The sequence below is a fragment of the Tripterygium wilfordii genome, chromosome 2, assembly GCF_013401445.1.
Source record: "Tripterygium wilfordii isolate XIE 37 chromosome 2, ASM1340144v1, whole genome shotgun sequence".
NCBI lineage: Eukaryota > Viridiplantae > Streptophyta > Magnoliopsida > Celastrales > Celastraceae > Tripterygium > Tripterygium wilfordii.
In genome coordinates, this window is record NC_052233.1 from 1,079,526 (window position 1) to 1,098,026 (window position 18,501).

General features: G+C 37.1%; 3 protein-coding genes, 1 long non-coding RNA gene, 1 other non-coding gene and 1 pseudogene across 6 annotated transcripts; 4 read left to right on the plus strand and 2 right to left on the minus strand.

Moving 5' to 3' along the window:
* Window positions 1–506: 506 nt before the first annotated feature.
* Window positions 507–2,268, plus strand: LOC119980102 (annotated as a pseudogene).
* A 2,524-nt stretch (window positions 2,269–4,792) lies between these two features.
* LOC119980113 (arabinosyltransferase RRA3-like) lies at window positions 4,793–7,251 on the plus strand. Its single transcript, XM_038822776.1, has 2 exons — window positions 4,793–4,963; window positions 6,049–7,251. The coding sequence occupies exons 1-2, from the start codon at window positions 4,793–4,795 to the stop codon at window positions 7,132–7,134; spliced, it is 1,257 nt and encodes a 418-aa protein (XP_038678704.1). The 3' UTR covers window positions 7,135–7,251.
* A 952-nt stretch (window positions 7,252–8,203) lies between these two features.
* Window positions 8,204–10,719, plus strand: LOC119982680 (arabinosyltransferase RRA3-like). The gene is made up of 2 exons (XM_038826171.1): window positions 8,204–8,395; window positions 9,509–10,719. Exons 1-2 carry the CDS (start codon window positions 8,213–8,215, stop codon window positions 10,598–10,600), a joined length of 1,275 nt encoding a protein of 424 aa, XP_038682099.1. The 5' UTR covers window positions 8,204–8,212; the 3' UTR covers window positions 10,601–10,719.
* Window positions 10,720–11,051: 332 nt separating this feature from the next.
* LOC120005878 (dolichyl-diphosphooligosaccharide--protein glycosyltransferase 48 kDa subunit-like) lies at window positions 11,052–17,369 on the plus strand. 2 transcript variants are annotated; one of them, XM_038855759.1, is made up of 13 exons: window positions 11,052–11,398; window positions 11,594–11,730; window positions 11,849–11,974; window positions 12,370–12,423; window positions 12,514–12,627; window positions 13,309–13,364; window positions 13,587–13,628; window positions 14,331–14,406; window positions 14,595–14,666; window positions 14,788–14,913; window positions 15,002–15,106; window positions 15,845–15,928; window positions 16,030–16,194. In XM_038855759.1, the coding sequence occupies exons 1-13, from the start codon at window positions 11,122–11,124 to the stop codon at window positions 16,051–16,053; spliced, it is 1,293 nt and encodes a 430-aa protein (XP_038711687.1). In that variant the 5' UTR covers window positions 11,052–11,121; the 3' UTR covers window positions 16,054–16,194. The 2 variants fall into 2 exon arrangements, with proteins under 2 accessions (XP_038711687.1, XP_038711679.1); XM_038855751.1 differs by lacking the exon at window positions 16,030–16,194 and adding an exon at window positions 17,113–17,369 and having other exon boundaries at window positions 11,053–11,398.
* LOC120005888 lies at window positions 17,183–18,387 on the minus strand. The gene is made up of 2 exons (XR_005469930.1): window positions 18,203–18,387; window positions 17,183–18,131 (listed from the first exon to the last, which is right to left on the minus strand). It is a non-coding gene; the product is annotated as an uncharacterized LOC120005888 (long non-coding RNA).
* Window positions 18,006–18,138, minus strand: LOC119983459. Its single transcript, XR_005464629.1, has one exon. It is a non-coding gene; the product is annotated as a small nucleolar RNA snoR83 (small nucleolar RNA).
* Window positions 18,388–18,501: the final 114 nt, after the last annotated feature.

The window sequence follows — 18,501 nt, forward strand, 5'->3', positions numbered from 1 at the left end:
TTTGGTTGGTGTTTTGAAGAGAAATGAGGGTAAGATAAGGGTGGGATTAATATATTTTCTGGTTCGATTGAGTTTTAAATGGTGGAATTCCAAACTCATTCCACCCTCTATTCTCCCTTGTGGAGAATAACAAAGCTCGCCAAAATAGTGAGAATGACTATTCTCTGATAATGAGATTTGATGTGTAAAAAAATCTTTTATACTTATTATAAAATATTGTTTTATTTTCTAAAATGAAAAAAAGGTAATATGGAAATTATATCATTAATATTCTCACACTCATCTGCTGTTTATTTTATACCAAACATGACAATGCTCATCTCATACTCATCTCACACTCAGCTCGCACTTGTCTTCTCCTCCTCTCAGGTTCACCTCACACAATTATGAACTAAATGCCCTGTAATAATCTGAGTCACCATCACCACCTTTATATAGTGCCCTGCCATGCTTTGTCCAAACCAAAACCAGTTGAATTTGAAGAAACAAGGCAAATGCATGCGGTGATGGCTCGCAGAGAGGTTCCATTGATGAGAAGTAGTTCAACGAGCGATTCAAGAATAGGGATCACTATAGCCATTGTCATCTTTCTTGTATGCATATTTGCCGCCTTCTTCCCTAATGGAGTTTTTGATTCCAATCGTCTTCATCTCCTACTTGATAACTCCTATTCAAAGGTTTGAATCAAGCATTCTAATTTCAGTATTATTTTAACATTTCGTTTTAAAGTGTATTCTCATTTGGGGTTTAAAACGGGTCTACCTTTTTGTATGTTACTTGGGGATGGTCCGGCTCGAATCCAACCCGTTTAATAAATGAGTCGAGCTTGAGTCTCTTTTCAAACATTTTTATTCGAGGAGCAAGCTCGAACTTAAAATATATTAATTTAAAAATGTAAAGTAATAAATATTAATGTAAATAGATGTTACGTATATATTTTGAAAGTTGATAATTGATGATAAATTATTTGGTTTTTTTTTTTTTTACATAAACAAGTTTTTAACAAGCCGATGATATTTTTTAACAAGTCGAGCTAATGCTCAACTTTTCTAGGCTTTACACCAAGCCGGAGCTGGGCTCGAGCCCTATAAAAATGTGGTGACCGAGGTTTGGGAAGGCAAAAGCCCAGCTCTTCTCGGCCCATTTACGCGCAACAAGAAGCCGGGCCTTTTGGCACTGTTAAGGGTATAAGAACAAATCAAACAGTTGTTCCTAATGAATCAGTTAATCCAAGGTTAGCAAAGATACTGGAAAAGATTTCTGTTCAGAGAGAGGTTATAGTTGTAGTTGGAAATTCAAATGTGAAAGACACGCTGGAGGTGTCGTTTAACAGTATCAAGACAGTAGGCATACCGAATTACTTAGTGTTAGCTCTGGATGAAGAGATTTTCAAATTTTCCAAGAAAATAATATGTCACAGTGTATAAGAGAGACCCAGATGAAGGCTTTGATTCAATTGGGAGAAGTCATAATGGCATGGCTGTTTCGGGACTTAAATTCCGTATCCTGGGGGAGTTCTTGCAGATGGGTTATAGTGTTCTTCTTTCAGACGTTGATATTGTGTACCTGCAGAATCCATTTGATCATCTGGTTCGGGATTCGGATGTCGAGGCCATGTCTGATGGTCATGACAATATGACAGCATATGGATATATTGATGTTTTTGATGATCCTGTAATGGGTCGATCTCGTTATGTTTGTTCTACCCGTATGTGGGTTTTCAACTCTGGTTTCTTCTTTATGAGACCAACAATGGCTTCAATCGAGCTTTTGGATCGGGTGACAGGTCGACTTTCTCGAGAGCCAAACCTCTGGGATCAGAATGTTTTCAATGAGGAACTCTTTTTCCCTTTACATCCTGGGTATGATGGTCTTCATGCTACCAAGAGAGCAATGGATTTCTATCTCTTTATGAACAGCAAAGTCCTCTTTAAGATTGTAAGGAAAGATGCTGACCTCCTCAGCAAGTTGAAGCCAGTTATTGTTCATCTAAGTTATCACCCTGACAAGCTTACGCGAATGAAAGCAACAGTGGAATACTATGTTAATGGCAAGCAAGATGCACTGCAACCCTTCCCTGATGGCTCAGGCTGATAAATTTTCTTCCTTGCATGGTTCATACTTTTGTTTTAACTAGAATTTCCGACTTTGTGAAACCTTTCCAAGTTAGAAATGTAACAAATGCTTTCCTGCTAGGTTTAAGTGGAATTTACTGTAATTTATATATTCCTCCTAACTCACAACGAAGAAAAAACCAACCTACCTACATTTCTGTCACCCCTTTTGCTTTATTATTAATCAATCATGTTTGAAATTTATCTCGTCTGTATGAGCAAGTGCAAGTACACATTCTCCATATTTTTTGGCATAGAACTATGCTTACATGGAATAGCGAGTCCTCTGTAGCAAACCACTTCGCCTAGTTGGTTATTTCTATGGACTTACGATGTAGGGTGCCTGAGGTCAAGAGTTCGAATCAATCATGTAAGATATTTCTTTGCAAAGACGCTTACACATATCCACATCTCGGTGAGGAAATCGCTCGATGCCTTAGCTGTTCTCTCTACATCACTGTCATCTACAACCTCAAAGATTTCATCAGCTCCATTTCTAAGAACAACGTCCAGTCTTCCAAGTAGCAGCATGTTGTTGTTGCTTAAATTCTACAGGTCTATTTGTTCTTTCAGGAATAAGTGAAGTAATTAGGGTTTTTTTTTTCCCTCTGTAACTGCGAATATAATCCTCTCTCTGCTTCATGAGTTTATATCTTGGTGGGTGTCCGATCTAAATTAAGTTTAGCTATTCATGGATGTCAAATAGTTTTTTATCAATTTTACCTCATGGATGCAGCTTCGACAATCCATGGAACAACCAGATGGCTTTGGATTGAAGATAGTGAATATTGTTCTATAAATCACTCAAAGTCTCGAATTTATGTTTGTTCTTCTCTCTTTTTGGGACGCCATTTTTGTCCTAAGCTACTGAAAAAGAAAAACTGACATTTTGAAAGTTCATGTACCCAATAGAGAGAGAGAGGCAGAACTGATGTAGGACAATATTTAGTAGTTTTCTTTAATTAGGAGAGTTCCTTTAATTATTTCATCTACTTATTAGAAATAGATTTCTAGTAAAATTATTAGGAGTTTTAGTAGTTAATAAGAAGTTTAGTCAAACTTAAGATTTCTTTGTTTTTTAGTAGTTATAGGGCTACAGCCGTTTCGGTAAAAATAGAGATTGATGAATTAATAATATTTTTGAGGTTTCTCTCAATTTCTTTGGTGGATTCCAAGTTATGTTGGCTTAGCCATCAAGAGCAATATTGATCTTAAGCCTCAAAAAATAACTGAGGGATCCGAGATCTTTCATCTCAAAGTGTTGATGAAAAGACCTCTTTACTTACTCATTACCAACAATATCATCACCCGTAATAATTATATCATCAACAAAAAGTAGCATAAACATAACTCCAATAGCAGAATGATGAATGATGAATGATGAATGATGAATGAAGAGGGTAGAGTCATAGGAACTGCCACTAAAGCCAAGTTGTTGGATAGGACGACTAAACTTCTCAAACCGGGCACGAGGTGCTTGTTTTTCAGCAGGTGGTGCCTCCCCTTTTGCCTTGCAAAGTTTCGTGATTCAACAACTGCTTGTAGTAAGTAACTTCAAATTTGGTGTTTTACGAGTAATGAAAACGACATCGTGTTTGAATTCTAAGTAGTTCAAATTGTTTTTGCTTAATCCCATCAATTAGGGACCGAATTGTACTTGGGTTTGGGACCATTGATCCGTATGCATTAATTAAAAGTAATACTCTTAAATTGAAACTGGAAGTCAATTTGGGCTGTGCATTGCTTAACTGCTTAACCCTACGAATTAGGGACCAAATTGTACATAGGTTTGGCACCATTATTGTCCTTATCTCATTAATCGAAAGTAATGCCATTGTATATCGGTAGTGTTAACGGGTGCCCTACGGGCACTTATAAGGATTGACTATAATATATCACAGTATGCCATGTGTGGTTTGCTCTCTCACCTATTTTTTTAAACTTAAAATATGACTTTTTCAGGTTTAAATGCATTTTTTTTTTATCCTTATCTAGTACCCTAAGGACACTCATTAACATTTTCCGTTCAATATTAGAATGCACATTAATACATGGGTCCGCACAATAGCCCATAAATCATGCGTGCTAGACAAACACATGGTAATTCTACGTACTGGGGCTTAGGTGGGAATCGGACCGTTAGGTTAAGAGTTGATAATTGTACATTTTTTATAACTGAGAATGACATCATAAAAATTTATCTTTTGGACAGTCGATAAGGGTTTAAACTTGGGTCATCATGTGCATGCGTACAGAAGTTTCCCTTGTGACACTATGATAAGTTACATAAGTTTTTTTTCGTAACGATAGAATAAACTGGGTCAAAGTCCAGCGGAAAGCTACAACAATGATAAACTCCAATATATTATATCAATTATTGCACAGATATGGAATTTCAGTTTCTTTAAAAAAAAAAAAACTAAGTTTATGTGGTTTATTTTTAAGAAATTAATTCGAACCAAAGAAATATTCAAAAAAAAGGAAGAAATATTTAATCGGTTTAGTCTATGATTCCCTACCTACCAAACAAAATTGGGTACTACTTGTAGTACCAAACTCTATTGATTTCTCTAACTCCGTTTGTTCTAAGACATTAATAATCTGAGTCACCCTCACCACCTTTATATAGTGCCATGCCATGCCTTCTCCAAACCAAAACAAGGCAAATGCATGCGGTGATGGCTCGCAGAGAGGCTCCATCGATGAAAAGTAGTTCAACGAGCAATTCGAGAATAGGGATCACTATAGCCATTGTCATCTTTCTTGTATGCGTATTTGCCGCCTTCTTCCCTAATGGAGTTTTTGATTCCGATCGTCTTCATCTCCTATTTGATAACTCCTATTCAAAGGTTTGAATCTTTTGGTATTTTTCTTACATTTCGTTTTAAGTATAAATTTCAGTTCGGCCCGTTTCATAGACGAGTTGAGCTTAAGGATGTTAGAGCTGAAGTTCTTAATTTTCCAAGTCAGAGTTCTAGTCGTCAAACTAAACCTATCTTTTAATCTTACACATATTGATAGGGCAAAGGATAATTTTCGTCCCTCACAGATGGAATGTGTAACAACTCAGTCCCTCACGTTTCAAACGTAACAATTAAATCATTGGTATTTGTGAGTCGTAACTTGATCGGTTTTGGGACAAATCCGATCAGTCAATTTGCTAACCTGCCAAAAAAAGTCAAGCATAACTGTTTTTATAACTGATTTTGCACACGTGGTATTTAGGTGTAACAAAATAGTCACGCCAAAGTCAGCTCTTCTCGGCCCATTTACTCCCCCAATTTTCAGTTACTTTTTGGGTATTATTTTCAACGATTATATATTTTGCTCTTTTTTTCTTAATGACAAAGATTGTATCTTTTGCTTGATTGATTTTAGTTCTGTAAGTGTACACTTTCAGCTTGTTTGTCTGCGTCTGAGTTTGACTTCGTTATAGTTTTATGCACATTACATGTAGTCTCTTCTTTTTGTAACACAACCAAGTAACCAACACAACTTTGCCCAACTTTGCCTATTTAGTCTTTGGAAGACGCTTCATGAGGCCTCAAAATGCAATATGACAACCTAACATGTGCACAACAAGTTCTAATATTCCATTGACGTGTGGGTTGGACAATCCGAAAGCGTAACATATGCACAACGAACGAGGCCAACAATAGTTGTCATTCAACCCAATAAGTAAACTTGTTTTGTTGGGGCATTCATATCATTTATATATACTCTAAGGTACTATTATGTTAAGCCGTTAAGGCATAGAGTTTGACAGTGTTTTCATGTGCTAGTTTATGCAGATAGAAGGCGTATATTATATATCCTGATTGATCATGTTAAAGCAAGTCACTTTTTTGGTCATAGTATCAAGTCTTTGACATGAGAATGCATTGATAGAGTTAATTTTTTTACATATCCATCTATCTGTATCAATTTCTGCTAGGCGGAATCAGCTCCGTCTGAATCATCCGAGCTATTCAACATGTTGAAAGCTGAGGTTATGTCAACATCAGAGAAGAACGTTGAACTGAACAGGCAGATTAAGGAGTTGAAGCTTCAACTGGCCGAGCAACGCAACGATAGCTCGCAACAAAAAGCTGGGCCTTTTGGCACTGTTAAGGGTATAAGAACAAATCAAACAGTTGTTCCTGATGAATCAGTTAATCCAAGATTAGCAAAGATACTGGAAAAGGTTTCTGTTCAGAGAGAGGTTATAGTTATAGTTGCAAATTCAAATGTGAAAGACACGCTGGAGGTGTCGTTTAACAGTATCAAGACAGCAGGCATACCAAATTACTTAGTTGTAGCTCTGGATGAAGAGATTGTCAAGTTTTGCCAAGAAAATAATGTCACAGTGTATAAGAGAGACCCAGATGAAGGCTTTGATTCAATTGGGAGAAGTAATAGTGGCTCTGCTGTTTCGGGACTGAAATTCCGAATCCTGCGGGAGTTTTTGCAGATGGGTTATAGTGTTCTTCTTTCAGATGTTGATATTGTGTATCTGCAGAACCCATTTGATCATCTGTATCGCGATTCGGATGTCGAGTCCATGACTGATGGTCATGACAACAGGACAGCATATGGATATGTAGATGTTTTTGATGATCCTGTAATGGGTCGCTCTCGTTATATTTTCTCTACCCGGATGTGGGTTTTCAACTCTGGTTTCTTCTATATAAGACCAACAATGGCTTCACTCGAGCTCTTGGATCGTGTGACAGGTCGACTTACTCGAGATCCAAACCTCTGGGATCAGATTGTTTTCAATGAGGAACTATTTTTCCCTTCACATCCTGGGTATGATGGTCTTCATGCTGCCAAGAGAACAATGGATTTCTATGTCTTTATGAACAGCAAAGTCCTCTTTAAGATTGTAAGGAAAGATGCTGATCTCCTCAGCAAGTTGAAGCCAGTTATTGTTCATCTGAATTATCACGGTGACAAGCTTACGCGAATGAAAGCAGTGGTGGAATACTATGTTAATGGCAAGCAAGATGCTCTGCAACCCTTCACCGATGGCTCGGGCTGAACCATAAGCTGCAATGCTATGTATTGCCACTCTTGAGAGCTTGCTGTTGGTTTTTCTGTTCCGCACTCACAGTAACATCATTAGTCTTGTAAAAATCAACCTTGGACTTTTTAACTTTTGTCTTTCCACTGTGGGCCACCCCCGATCTTGTTTCTACAATAGAATCATACTTTGGAATAATTGGATCCTGATTTACAACATAAGTGTCCTCAAATGAAGGCAAAGTCTCAATCCCTTGATTATCGGCTTAATTAGCATGGAAATTAAATAAAATTAATTATTAATTATTAATCGTGTGGGGAAAAAAATAGTTTTATCCAATTAAATAAGGTAGAGTAGGATTGCCTCTCACTATCACTATGACTGCAATTATGCCAATGGTTTTCATGTCTCAGCCGCCAAAAAAATAGTTGTTTTACTAAATCAGAGGTGATAGGGATCGGATCTTAGTAAATGGAATCCTAATCATCTCAATAAATGGTATCCTAGTCATCCTTGTGATTGATATGTCACTCTCTGATTCAATTATCAGGTTTTGTGGACCCAACACTTACATCTATAGGAATAAGATGAATTATTGAGATGACTGGGATCCCTAACATTTTTGTTTAAATTTTAAAAAAAGTTTCATTTTGCATCCAAAGAAAAAGAAGCTTTGGTGTTTTAATTTAATTGAATTGATTCACTACATGATTCCCTACCTACCAAACAAAATAGGCCACAATGTTAGACCTTCCAGCAATTGGGATCTCAGTGATCCCAGTTGTTGAGGTGTATGGATAGCATTTAAAGTGCATGTGGAGTTCATGACATGTACTTTAATTTTCGTCCATACACCTCAACAACTGGGATCCCTGAGACGTTTATATTTTTTTGAAAAATAGGGTATTTGCATTGCCAAATTCTATTGATTTCTGTAACTCTTTGTTCTAAGACATTAAGGTCAAGTCTGGTTGCCTCTTTGACCATGGAATTGTAATGAGCATTATACCACTTTTATCACCATCACACCCCTTATATATTGCCATGCCATGCCTTCTCCAAACCCAAACCAGTTGAATTTGAAGAAACAAGGCAAATGCATGTGATGATGGCTCGCAAAGAGGCTCCATTGATGAGGAGTAGTTCAACGAGGAATTCGAGAATAGGGATCACTATAGCCATTGTCATCTTTCTTGTATGCGTATTTGCCGCCTTCTTCCCTAATGGAGTTTTTGATTCCGATCGTCTTCATCTCCTACTTGATAAATCCTATTCAAAGGTTCGAATCAAGCAAATCTAGTTTTCTTTATTATTTTAACATCTCGTTCTAGTGTATTTTCATTTGGGGTTTAAAACGTACGGGTCTAACTGCTTGTGAGCTACTCATGGATGGCCGGACTCGAATCCGGCCCGTTTAATAAATAAGTCGAGCTTAAGTCTCTTTTCAAGCTTGTTTATTCGACAAGCAAGCTCGAACATAAGGAAGCTAGAGCTGAAGTGGTTTTCCAACTCAGAGTTCCAGTCGTCAAACTAGACTTTTTATTCTTGCTCATAATGATATATGGAGTCTTGCTCGAACTTCTACAGTTAACGGTTGTCAATATTTTGTGATCTTTGTTGATGACTATTCTCATATGATGTGATTGTTTTATATTGATTTAAATATGTATATATAAAGCAATATATATTAATGTACATAGATTTTACGTATACAAAGACTTTGAAAGTTGAAAATTTGATAACAAATTTTTTGACATAAAAAAGTTTTTAATGAACTATACACTCGAGTTTTGACATTTCTTAACGAATAGAGCCCATGCTAAACTTTTCTAGTCCTTTCCAAGCCGGAGCTCGGCTCGAGCCTATAAAAATGTGGTGAGCCGAGCTTTGGTAGGCCAAAGCCGAGCTCTTCTCGGCCTATTTACACCCCTAATTTTCATTTACTTTTGGTATTAATTTCAACGATAATATCTTTTACTCTTTTTTTTTCTCTTGTTTTAATGGCAAAGATTGTATCTTTTGCTTGATAGATTTTAGTTCTCTAACCGTTGACTTATGATTGTTTGTCTGCTCCGAGTTTGAATTGGTTGTAGATTTTGGCAGTGTTTTCATGTGCTAGTTTATGCAGATAAAAGCGCGCGCGCACACACAGATATATATATATATATATATGTATGTATGTATGTATATGTATGTATGTATATATATATATATGTATGTATGTATATGTATGTATGTATGTATGATCCTGAGTGATCATATATGTTAAGGCATGATTTTGATTGAAATCACTCTTTTTATCACAGTTTTAAGTCTTTGACATGATAATGTATTGTTAGGATTAATTTTTACATTGTTTGTTTTCCCCTTCTATCTGTATCAATTTCTGCAGGTGGAATCAGCTCCGTCTGAATCATCCGAGCGACTCAACATGTTGAAAGCCGAGGTTATGTCAACAGCAGAGAAGAATGCTGAACTGAACAAGCAGGTTAAGGACTTGACTGAAATGCTTCAATTAGCCGAGCAACGCAACGATAGTGCGCAACAAAAAGCCGGGCCTTTTGGCACTGTTAAGGGTATAAGAACCAATCAAACAGTTGTTCCCGATGAATCAGTTAACCCCAGATTAGCAAAGATACTGGAAAAGGTTTCTTTTCAGAGAGAGGTTATAGTTATAGTTGCAAATTCAAATGTGAAAGACATGCTGGAGGTGTCTTTTAACAGCATCAAGAGAGTAGGCCTACCGAATTATGTAGTTGTTGCTCTGGATGAAGAGATTGTCAAGTTTTGCCAAGAAAATAACGTCACAGTGTATAAGAGAGACCCAGATGAAGGCTTTGATTCAATTGGGAGAAGTCATAATGGCCCTGCTGTTTCAGGACTGAAATTCCGAATCCTGAGGGAGTTTTTGCAGATGGGTTATAGTGTCCTCCTTTCAGATGTTGATATTGTGTATCTGCAGAACCCATTTGATCATCTGGTTCGGGATTCGGATGTCGAGTCCATGACTGATGGTCATGACAATAGGACAGCATATGGATATATAGATGTTTTTGATGATCCTGTAATGGGTCGTTCTCGTTATGTTTTTTCTACCCGCATGTGCGTTTTCAACTCTGGTTTCTTCTATATAAGACCAACAATGGCTTCAATCGAGCTTTTGGATCGTGTGACAGCTCGACTTACTCGAGAGCCAAACCTCTGGGATCAGATTGTTTTCAATGAGGAACTATTTTTCACTTCACATCCTGGGTATGACGGTCTTCATGCTGCCAAGAGAACAATGGATTTCTATGTCTTTATGAACAGCAAAGTCCTCTTTAAGATTGTAAGGAAAGATGCTGACCTCCTTAGCAAGTTGAAGCCAGTTGTTGTTCATCTGAATTATCACGGTGACAAGCTTACGCGAATGAAAGCAGTGGTGGAATACTATGTTAATGGCAAGCAAGATGCTCTGCAACCCTTCACCGATGGCTCGGGCTGAACCATAAGCTGCAATGCTATGTATTGCCACTCTTGAGAGCTTGCTGTTGGTTTTTCTGTTTTGCCGTTTTTCTGTTGTATTAGGGGGCAGTAGTTGTCCAGTGGACACGTTCGACTAGAAAATTTATTGTTTCATTCTGAACTACATTAAAACATATATTTATGTTATTGTTTACAAAGATTTATGTTATTCTGAACTACTTGCTTTTGTCTTTGTGTGATGTGACAAACAACCTAAACTGAATGATTTACACGGCAGTAGGAAAAACAGCCAGGGAAGCTGAAGAAATAGCACACGCCACGTCATATAATGCCGTGTTTAAGGACGGCATGGCTATAATGCCGTTTTGATGCCTTCAACTTTTTCACCGTAGGATGGGAAAGATTTTATTATGGGCCCCATCAATGGCGATGTAGCTTACGGCAGGGGAACAGCACCGCATGGGCGTAAAATCCTATGTTGTGCTGCTTCATGATCTTTCCTCTCACACACACTCTCACTCTCAGTAGCCTCCAAAGAAGATGAAAATGGCCAATTCTCATCATCTCCTGCTACTAACCCTAATTCTTCTGCCAGTACTTTGCTACTCATTCTCACCGGAATCTCCCACCGATCGACGCGTGCTCGTCTTGCTCGATGACTTTGCCATCAAGTCCTCCCATTCGCTCTACTTCAATTCGCTACAATCTAGGGGCTTCGAACTCGACTTCAAGCTTGCCGATGACCCTAAGATAGCCCTGCACCGATACGGCCAGTATTTATACGACGCATTGATACTGTTTTGCCCCACGATCGACCGTGCGTGTGATCAGTTTATTATTACTATTTTTCTATTTTTGTTATTTTGCATGTTCTTCATTTTCGATTTGGATAATATTGAGAAAATGAGGGCAAGTAGGTTGAAATGCGGATAAGTGATCATGTCTATTTTTCATAGGGAAAGGCTGATTGTTAGTTATTCTCTTTATATTCTGTTTCTATTTTGGGGTGTAGGATTTGGAGGATCAGTTGATCTTGCTGCTATATTGGACTTTGTGGATTCGGGTCACGATTTGATTATTGCTGCCGATGCAAATGCTTCCGATTTAATTCGAGAAGTTGCCATAGAGAGTGGAGTTGCATTCGATGAGGTTGGTCAAAGAAGTTTTTAATTCTTGATGGAATACGCCCTGTATTGTTCTTTCTTTTTTGTATTCCTAGCCATTGTATTGCTATTTTACTGCTTGTTTATGTCAACTATGGGAACAGGACCCTGCCGCAATTGTCATTGATCACATTAGCTATGCAGTTTCAGAAAATGAGGGAGATCATTCATTGATTGCTAGTGACGACTTTATCAAGTCTGATGTGATTTTGGGGAGCAAGAAAATTGAGGCAAGTCTAAGCTTCAGTGCTGGTTACTTTTAAATGCAGGGGGTTAAGCTCTGCTAGATTCTGTGTGTGATGGTATAGCTACTTGTATTCAACTACTTTTATTCTATGACGTTGGTCTTATAATAGGAATTTGTACATTTGGTTGTGCAAAATATTTTGATGCCATAATTATCCCTTGAATTGTGTGGATGACATGAAATTAGGTCATTATTTCTTATTTTATGATGGGTGAGTATCTTTTTGTTGCCTTTAGATTCTGCTAGTCTGATAAACACAAGTTATGAGCAATGCAACAGCTGCTATATAGGCTCAATGTTGGCACATCTCATAACTCAGCATAGAACGTTTAAGGTGTTAGTTTATATCTGACTAGTTATTTGATGAATATGTCACAGGCTCCTGTACTTTTCCAGGGGATTGGCCACACAGTAAATCCCACCAATGGCCTGGTAAGATGGTTCAGTTTATGCTTGCAATTGTTGGTTGGCCCCTTATTCATGATGCTTTCTCGTCTTTGTTGATAGTGGCTTCATTTGTAGGTATTAAAAGTTCTCTCTGCTTCTCCTTCAGCCTACTCTGCTAACCCCAAATCCAAATTGTCAAGTCCTCCATCTCTTACTGGAACTGCTATCTCATTAGTTTCAATAGTACAGGTAGGACAATATTTAATTACTTCACTCCCACTTTTCTCAGAATTTTCTGCTTTAATAATTCCCAAAATGCTTAGCTTATATAGTTCCTATGTGATGCTTTCATAATTATCTTGGTCTATGAAATTGGTATTGATGTTTTTATCTTACATTTATCTTCTTAATTTACTTCTTTTTAAGCGTTTAAAGGGGAAGACATTCCTATGTTGCCTCTTGTAGATGTCTTTCGAACAACCTTAAAATATGGACAAATTTCTGTACAGATCTCTCTCTCTCTCTCTCTCTCTCTCTCTCTCTCTCTCTCTCTCTCTCCCTATTTCTTTATCATCTTGTCAGAAGAACAAGTCTAGGGAATCCCACTTTCAGATAACTTTGGATTTTGCTTTTGTTTTTTTATCACTTGATCAATACCTTCCCTTGGTACTTTGTAGTAAGAGTACACCATTACATTTGAAGGCGAGTTACCCCTTGCACTGTTATCCTAATTTGTTTTTCATATTATATTTCACTGGCGCAAAAATTCCTTTAACAATCTTTCTGTCTGGAGCTCTCTTCTTAAAGATAGAATTTGAGAATTTCTTCCCAATAGCCGTTGAACAATTTTTGAAAATTATAGTAATGAAAAGTGGAAATTACATTTTGTGGTGTATATTAATGCTATTGACATATTATGGTTGGTCACAGGCAAGAAATAATGCTCGAATTTTGATCACCAGCTCATTAAGCATTTTCAGCAACCGGTATGTGTTGTTTTCTGGTCAAGCTAAAGTTGCTTTATGCTCTCTCTAATTTTGTAGTAGCAAGACAATAAAAATGGAAAGAAAACACTTGAAGAAAAGGAACAATGACAGCTTTCCGTATTTACTCCATGTATCTCGTAGTATTAGAGAAAATTTGGCGGGAAAGAGGATTTGGTTTTTGCTCAACCAACAAAGCATTGATGGCCTTTGATCTGTTTGCAGTTTTTTCAGATCCAGCGTGCAGAAGGCAGGGAGCTCAACTAAGTGAGTGAATATTTTATTTGATAATGTTGTCATATGCCAAATATTTGGCAGATTATGGATATTTAGTTTGCTATTGAATTGCCTGTGCCTAAACTCTGTCTTCCTAACACAAATCACCTAATAGTGTGCTTATGTAAGCATGAGATTCAGTTGTCAGCATTGAAAAGAAAATGCATCAAGAAAGGAGGCTTATAGGATGGTAGGACACAAATGATTAAGCATACAAGAACTCATTATCTGCTTTGATTCTTGTAGTCAATATTCAACTACTAAGCATGGAACAGTGACGAAAGGAGTCGGAAATAATTGAATGAAAAAAGAGTCAGTAACTACAACTTCTTGCAAAGGAAGTGCTTGTTTATGCTGTCTTCCCTTTGATGGCTAGCTGGTGTGGCACTTTTACCTAATACTAATCCATTCTGAAAATTCAAACTCCATGATATTGACCTTAGAGTTCTATAGATTTCTTACTTTCTATGAAGTCCCCCACCTCAAGATTGTAGCAATACTATATATGGCTCCTCATGTTGCATGTCTACTTTCCGGAAATTTGGGTTTTTTTCATATGGGTTTCAGCACTTGCTCATCTTTATTTTTAAGAATATGATATCTTGAGTAATTATTTTATACAAGTTATTTGGATACTAAAGTTGTTTTTGATGAGGCAATAAAGATTAATTTGGATGTTATTTGTGTCAACAGACATTTGAAATGTGGTAATGAACAGTTTCTGACTGAACTCAGCAAATGGGTTTTCCATGAAAGAGGCCATCTTAAGGTGAGAAGTGTTGATTAACTGTCTTGTTATGTGGCCTTTTATGTCATTGATTCTTTATTCCATCTTTTAACAATGATCTCATGGTTCATTCATTGGTTGCCTATGATAAGTTATGCAATCCTTTGGACATTGCGTTTTTTACATTTCATCCTGTCTACTGATTTTGCTAAGACGTGCTGTGTTTATAGGCTGTAAATGTAAAACACCATAAAGTTGGCGAAGTAGACGAACCAGCAGTTTATCGAATCAATGATGACTTGGTAATTATGATTTTATTTGTACTTTTGGATTTTGTTATGAAGCTGTAACCTTACGTAATGTAAGAGCTTTGAACTGAGGGGAAAGATTTAGCCACGGCTTACATTTTGACTTTGTATGCAGGAATATTCAGTTGAGATTTACGAGTGGTCTGGAACAAGCTGGCAACCATTTGTAGCGGATGATGTTCAAGTACAGTTCTATATGATGAGTCCCTATGTTCTTAAAACATTATCAACTAACAACAAGGTAGCTAACTTATTGATTGAGCGAAGTTATGGCTTTTCTCAATAAATAAAATTCTCTAATATTTATCTATTACTTTGTGATCTTTCAGGGCATCTATCATACTGGATTTAAAGTTCCAGATGTGTATGGGGTTTTCCAGTTCAAGGTTGAATACCAAAGACCTGGATATACAAGCTTGTCTCTATCAAAACAGGTATGTTATTTTCTTGTTTGTGCTCTATGGTCATAACCTGAGTATAACTTGAGCTCTGTACATATAATTTATGTGATTCGATTCAATTTCATTTTATTTATTATTTACAATTATATTTACATGTGGGGTGCCTCGACTATCCACCTTATACTCTAATCAATCGAGTAACCACATCAAGAAAATTTGTGTAGGATATTTTTTTTTTTTTTTTGCTGCAACTTTCTCTATTATAGCATGTAAAATGCTCTGTTAAAATTGATGAACCATAGCATTTAGCACAACTGCTCCAAATAGGATTATTGTCCCAACTCCAAGCAAGATTTTGATTATCAATTTAAAATGCCCTAGCTTTTTTTTTTTCCAATGTGCCCTGTACCACATTGATTATAGTCTTGTCTCTAACAAAGGTTACTACTTCCCTCTGTGGTGTTATTTGTTATACACAATAAGAGTAGTTATTTTGTTGGATGTTGTAGTATCGAAACAGTGTACAAAAAGGGCAGCATGATCTCTCTTTGTATATCATTTTGATCCTTTCTCATGTCTACAAAGGCAAATGCGTGAAGTTTACATTGAATTATGGGTAGAGGGTTCAACTCGTGCGGTATCTTTTGTTTCTGAATTCATCACTGAAGTGTTAAATTTAGGCAGCTGATGCCATGTCAGAAGCATGTTTTCTTAATGTTGCTTAAGCACTTATTTAAATTGTAGCCTTGACTTGTGAAATATAAAATGCAGATTCCTGTTCGTCCCTATAGGCACAATGAATATGAAAGATTTATCCCTGCAGCTTATCCGTATTATGGAGCTGCATTTTCTATGGTATGTTTTTACTTTCTCTTAGTTCCAAACATATTTATTTATTTTACATTTGGATTTTGGTTTAGAGCCCTCATCGTCTCCTATTATCTATATCACTTCAGAATTTGCCCTCCAAAAAGCTGTAGCAGTTCAATTTATTCCCACCCACTCTTACTACTCTCTACAACTTACTTAGGGCAAATGCAATGGTGAAGTGGTATTGGGCCAACAAAGATGTTGTCTTTTGCTGATGTGGCTGTATTGTAAAATGTGTTTTGCTTATGTGGCTGTATTGGGATAAGTGTTTTGCTGATGTGGATGTATTGATATTTAATGTTTTGGTGTAGTTTTGTTGTGGATAATATGGAGGAATGGAATGTTGTTGGGTTGGGTGGAAAGAGAAAGTGTGTGGGAAGAAAAAGTGTATAGAAATTTGTGTTTTGCTGATGTGACTGTATTAGAATACGTGTTTGACTTAACTTTTTGTGTAATAAAGGTGGGACCGGGCCAACAAAAATGTTGGCCCAGTAAATTGTTTCTTATTGCATTTGCCCTTATAGCTGAACTGAGTATTATGTTATGTGGGCTTGAGGAAGTTTGAATTGAATTATGCAGCTTGAAGTTGGCATTAATTTTCTGCTCGAGTTGTTAATCCAGCTTGTGCTCCCTCATTAGCTTAATAGAGTTTATCTATTAGCATGCATGACCAAACCACAATTGCTTCCATTTTGCAATAGATGTGAAAAACTAGCATTATGAAGGAACTTCTCTTGTATCCACTCCTGTTAAATTTCATTGATTCCTTAAGGTCTTTGAACATGTCCCATGTATAATTATGGATTGATCTTTATAATTTACAAGGTTCTAAAACTTTCCAAGGCTCACTGCATGGTATCCAAGTTGAGAGACATAAATTGAACAAGTATGGATGCCCTCTATTGGGATGTTGAGGGAAGCCTGGTTGCAACGGCTTTGAATTGCTTGTCAGCCTTCTCAGTAGTTTGTGTTTGCATTTAAGTTGGATGGTACTAATGTGGTTGAAATTCCTTAAAATATTTAACGATCATAAATAGATTAAGATGATAAATAGAAATAGGATTTTTCATTCTGACAAACCATAGCTGCTTTCATGTAATGTACCTTGACACTTGTTTAATTCCGAGTTCTGCCCTCATTTCTGATACAGTTTCTGGTTTCTGATGCAGATGGCAGGTTTTTTCATCTTCACCATTGTCCATCTTTACAACAAGTAGGTGTAACCTTTTTGGCATTTTAAGAGAGCAAAATAGTAGAGTTTGAATTGTGGATGGCAGGAGTATTTTTGTGATGTTTATTGATGCATAATGCAGTCAAATGCCCTGGTAGTGACTCTTTAACTGTTTATCATCTTATATCTTTTAGTTCATGTAGAGAAAGTCATTATCATAATAAATTGTAGACATACAATCAGACCTTTATATATTTTCATACCTTTATCTCCAGCCCTAGATTACATTATCAGGTCATATATTCACATTCTGCTCCGGCAGAGTTAACTTTGCCTTAGCAAATAAAATGCAAGGATTAAGACTTGCCTATCTGACCACTTCTCGTTAATTTAAACTTGGGCAACATTGTGTAATCCACAGAGCGGAAGGGTGTTGAGGTTAAGAAGAGGTATTTAATGGCTGAGAATAAGGGTTTGTCCATTTAAGGTGTTCAAGGGTGTTGAGTACCTCCCAACCCTTGACTGTTTCAGACGTTCGGGACTGTTGGGACAAAATCTCTCTATAAGGTTATATATAAAAATCCTAACACCTCCCAACACCCTCAACCCCTGTCAATCTAACACCTCTCAACCAACACCCCACACCTCTCAAACGGGTAAGCTCTAAAGAAAGAGGAAAAACACTTGCATTGCACATTACGTTTGGTTGTAAGGTAATAAGGACAAGTATGGTGTCATTCTTGGTTAAAAGGAAAACATTGTAAAGGGGTCGAGTATGATGTCATTCTTCGTTGAAAGAAAACATCAATATATTTTTTTGTGTCAAAGTAGAGATGGTTCCTTGACAGTCACCGCATTTCTGGAAAAGAAGGATGCATTATTGGCTCATGGTCATGTATGGAGGAGTTACTAATAAACGCCTTCAAGTTACAAAAGGAGAAGAAAGGCATTATCAGCGAAACTCCCCAGCATTGCTTTTGGCCTCCCATGAATCAGATGAGCACAGTTTCAGCTTATCTGGGATTATGAAGGCCAAAGAAGCTTAGAGAAGAATAAATTGAAAGTAAAGCACATTAGAAGATCAATACCCTTTACAGTTTACAAGCCCAGTAGTTCTTCAGATCGTGACCTCGAAATGGAGTCGACTCCTCGACGACGAGTGGAAGAATCTCTGCATAGGCGGCTTTTATAAGTATTCAGAGTTGGGCAAAACCCTAATGCCGCTCGGCACCTATTGGAGTTCTGCCTCTTTTTTTTTTTCTTTTTTTTTTTGTGTGTGAGTGTGTGATCGGTATTTGGGTATTATTTTATTGGATCATGACTCTTGGGTTGGGTTGGATCATGACTATTGGGTCAAGAGACTTGCTTTACTTTTGTATTTTTGGGC

Bases quoted from the DNA above. Each gene is read 5' to 3' on its own strand.
- LOC119980113 (XM_038822776.1), top strand. From the start codon at position 4,793: ATGGCTCGCAGAGAGGCTCCATCGATGAAAAGTAGTTCAACGAGCAAT. The intron at 4,964-6,048 runs GTTTGAATCTTT...AATTTCTGCTAG, and splicing joins TTGATAACTCCTATTCAAAG to GCGGAATCAGCTCCGTCTGA.
- LOC119982680 (XM_038826171.1), top strand. From the start codon at position 8,213: ATGCATGTGATGATGGCTCGCAAAGAGGCTCCATTGATGAGGAGTAGT. The intron at 8,396-9,508 runs GTTCGAATCAAG...CAATTTCTGCAG, and splicing joins TTGATAAATCCTATTCAAAG to GTGGAATCAGCTCCGTCTGA.
- LOC120005878 (XM_038855751.1), top strand. From the start codon at position 11,122: ATGAAAATGGCCAATTCTCATCATCTCCTGCTACTAACCCTAATTCTT. The intron at 11,399-11,593 runs GTGCGTGTGATC...TTTGGGGTGTAG, and splicing joins GTTTTGCCCCACGATCGACC to GATTTGGAGGATCAGTTGAT. The intron at 14,914-15,001 runs GTAGCTAACTTA...GTGATCTTTCAG, and splicing joins CATTATCAACTAACAACAAG to GGCATCTATCATACTGGATT.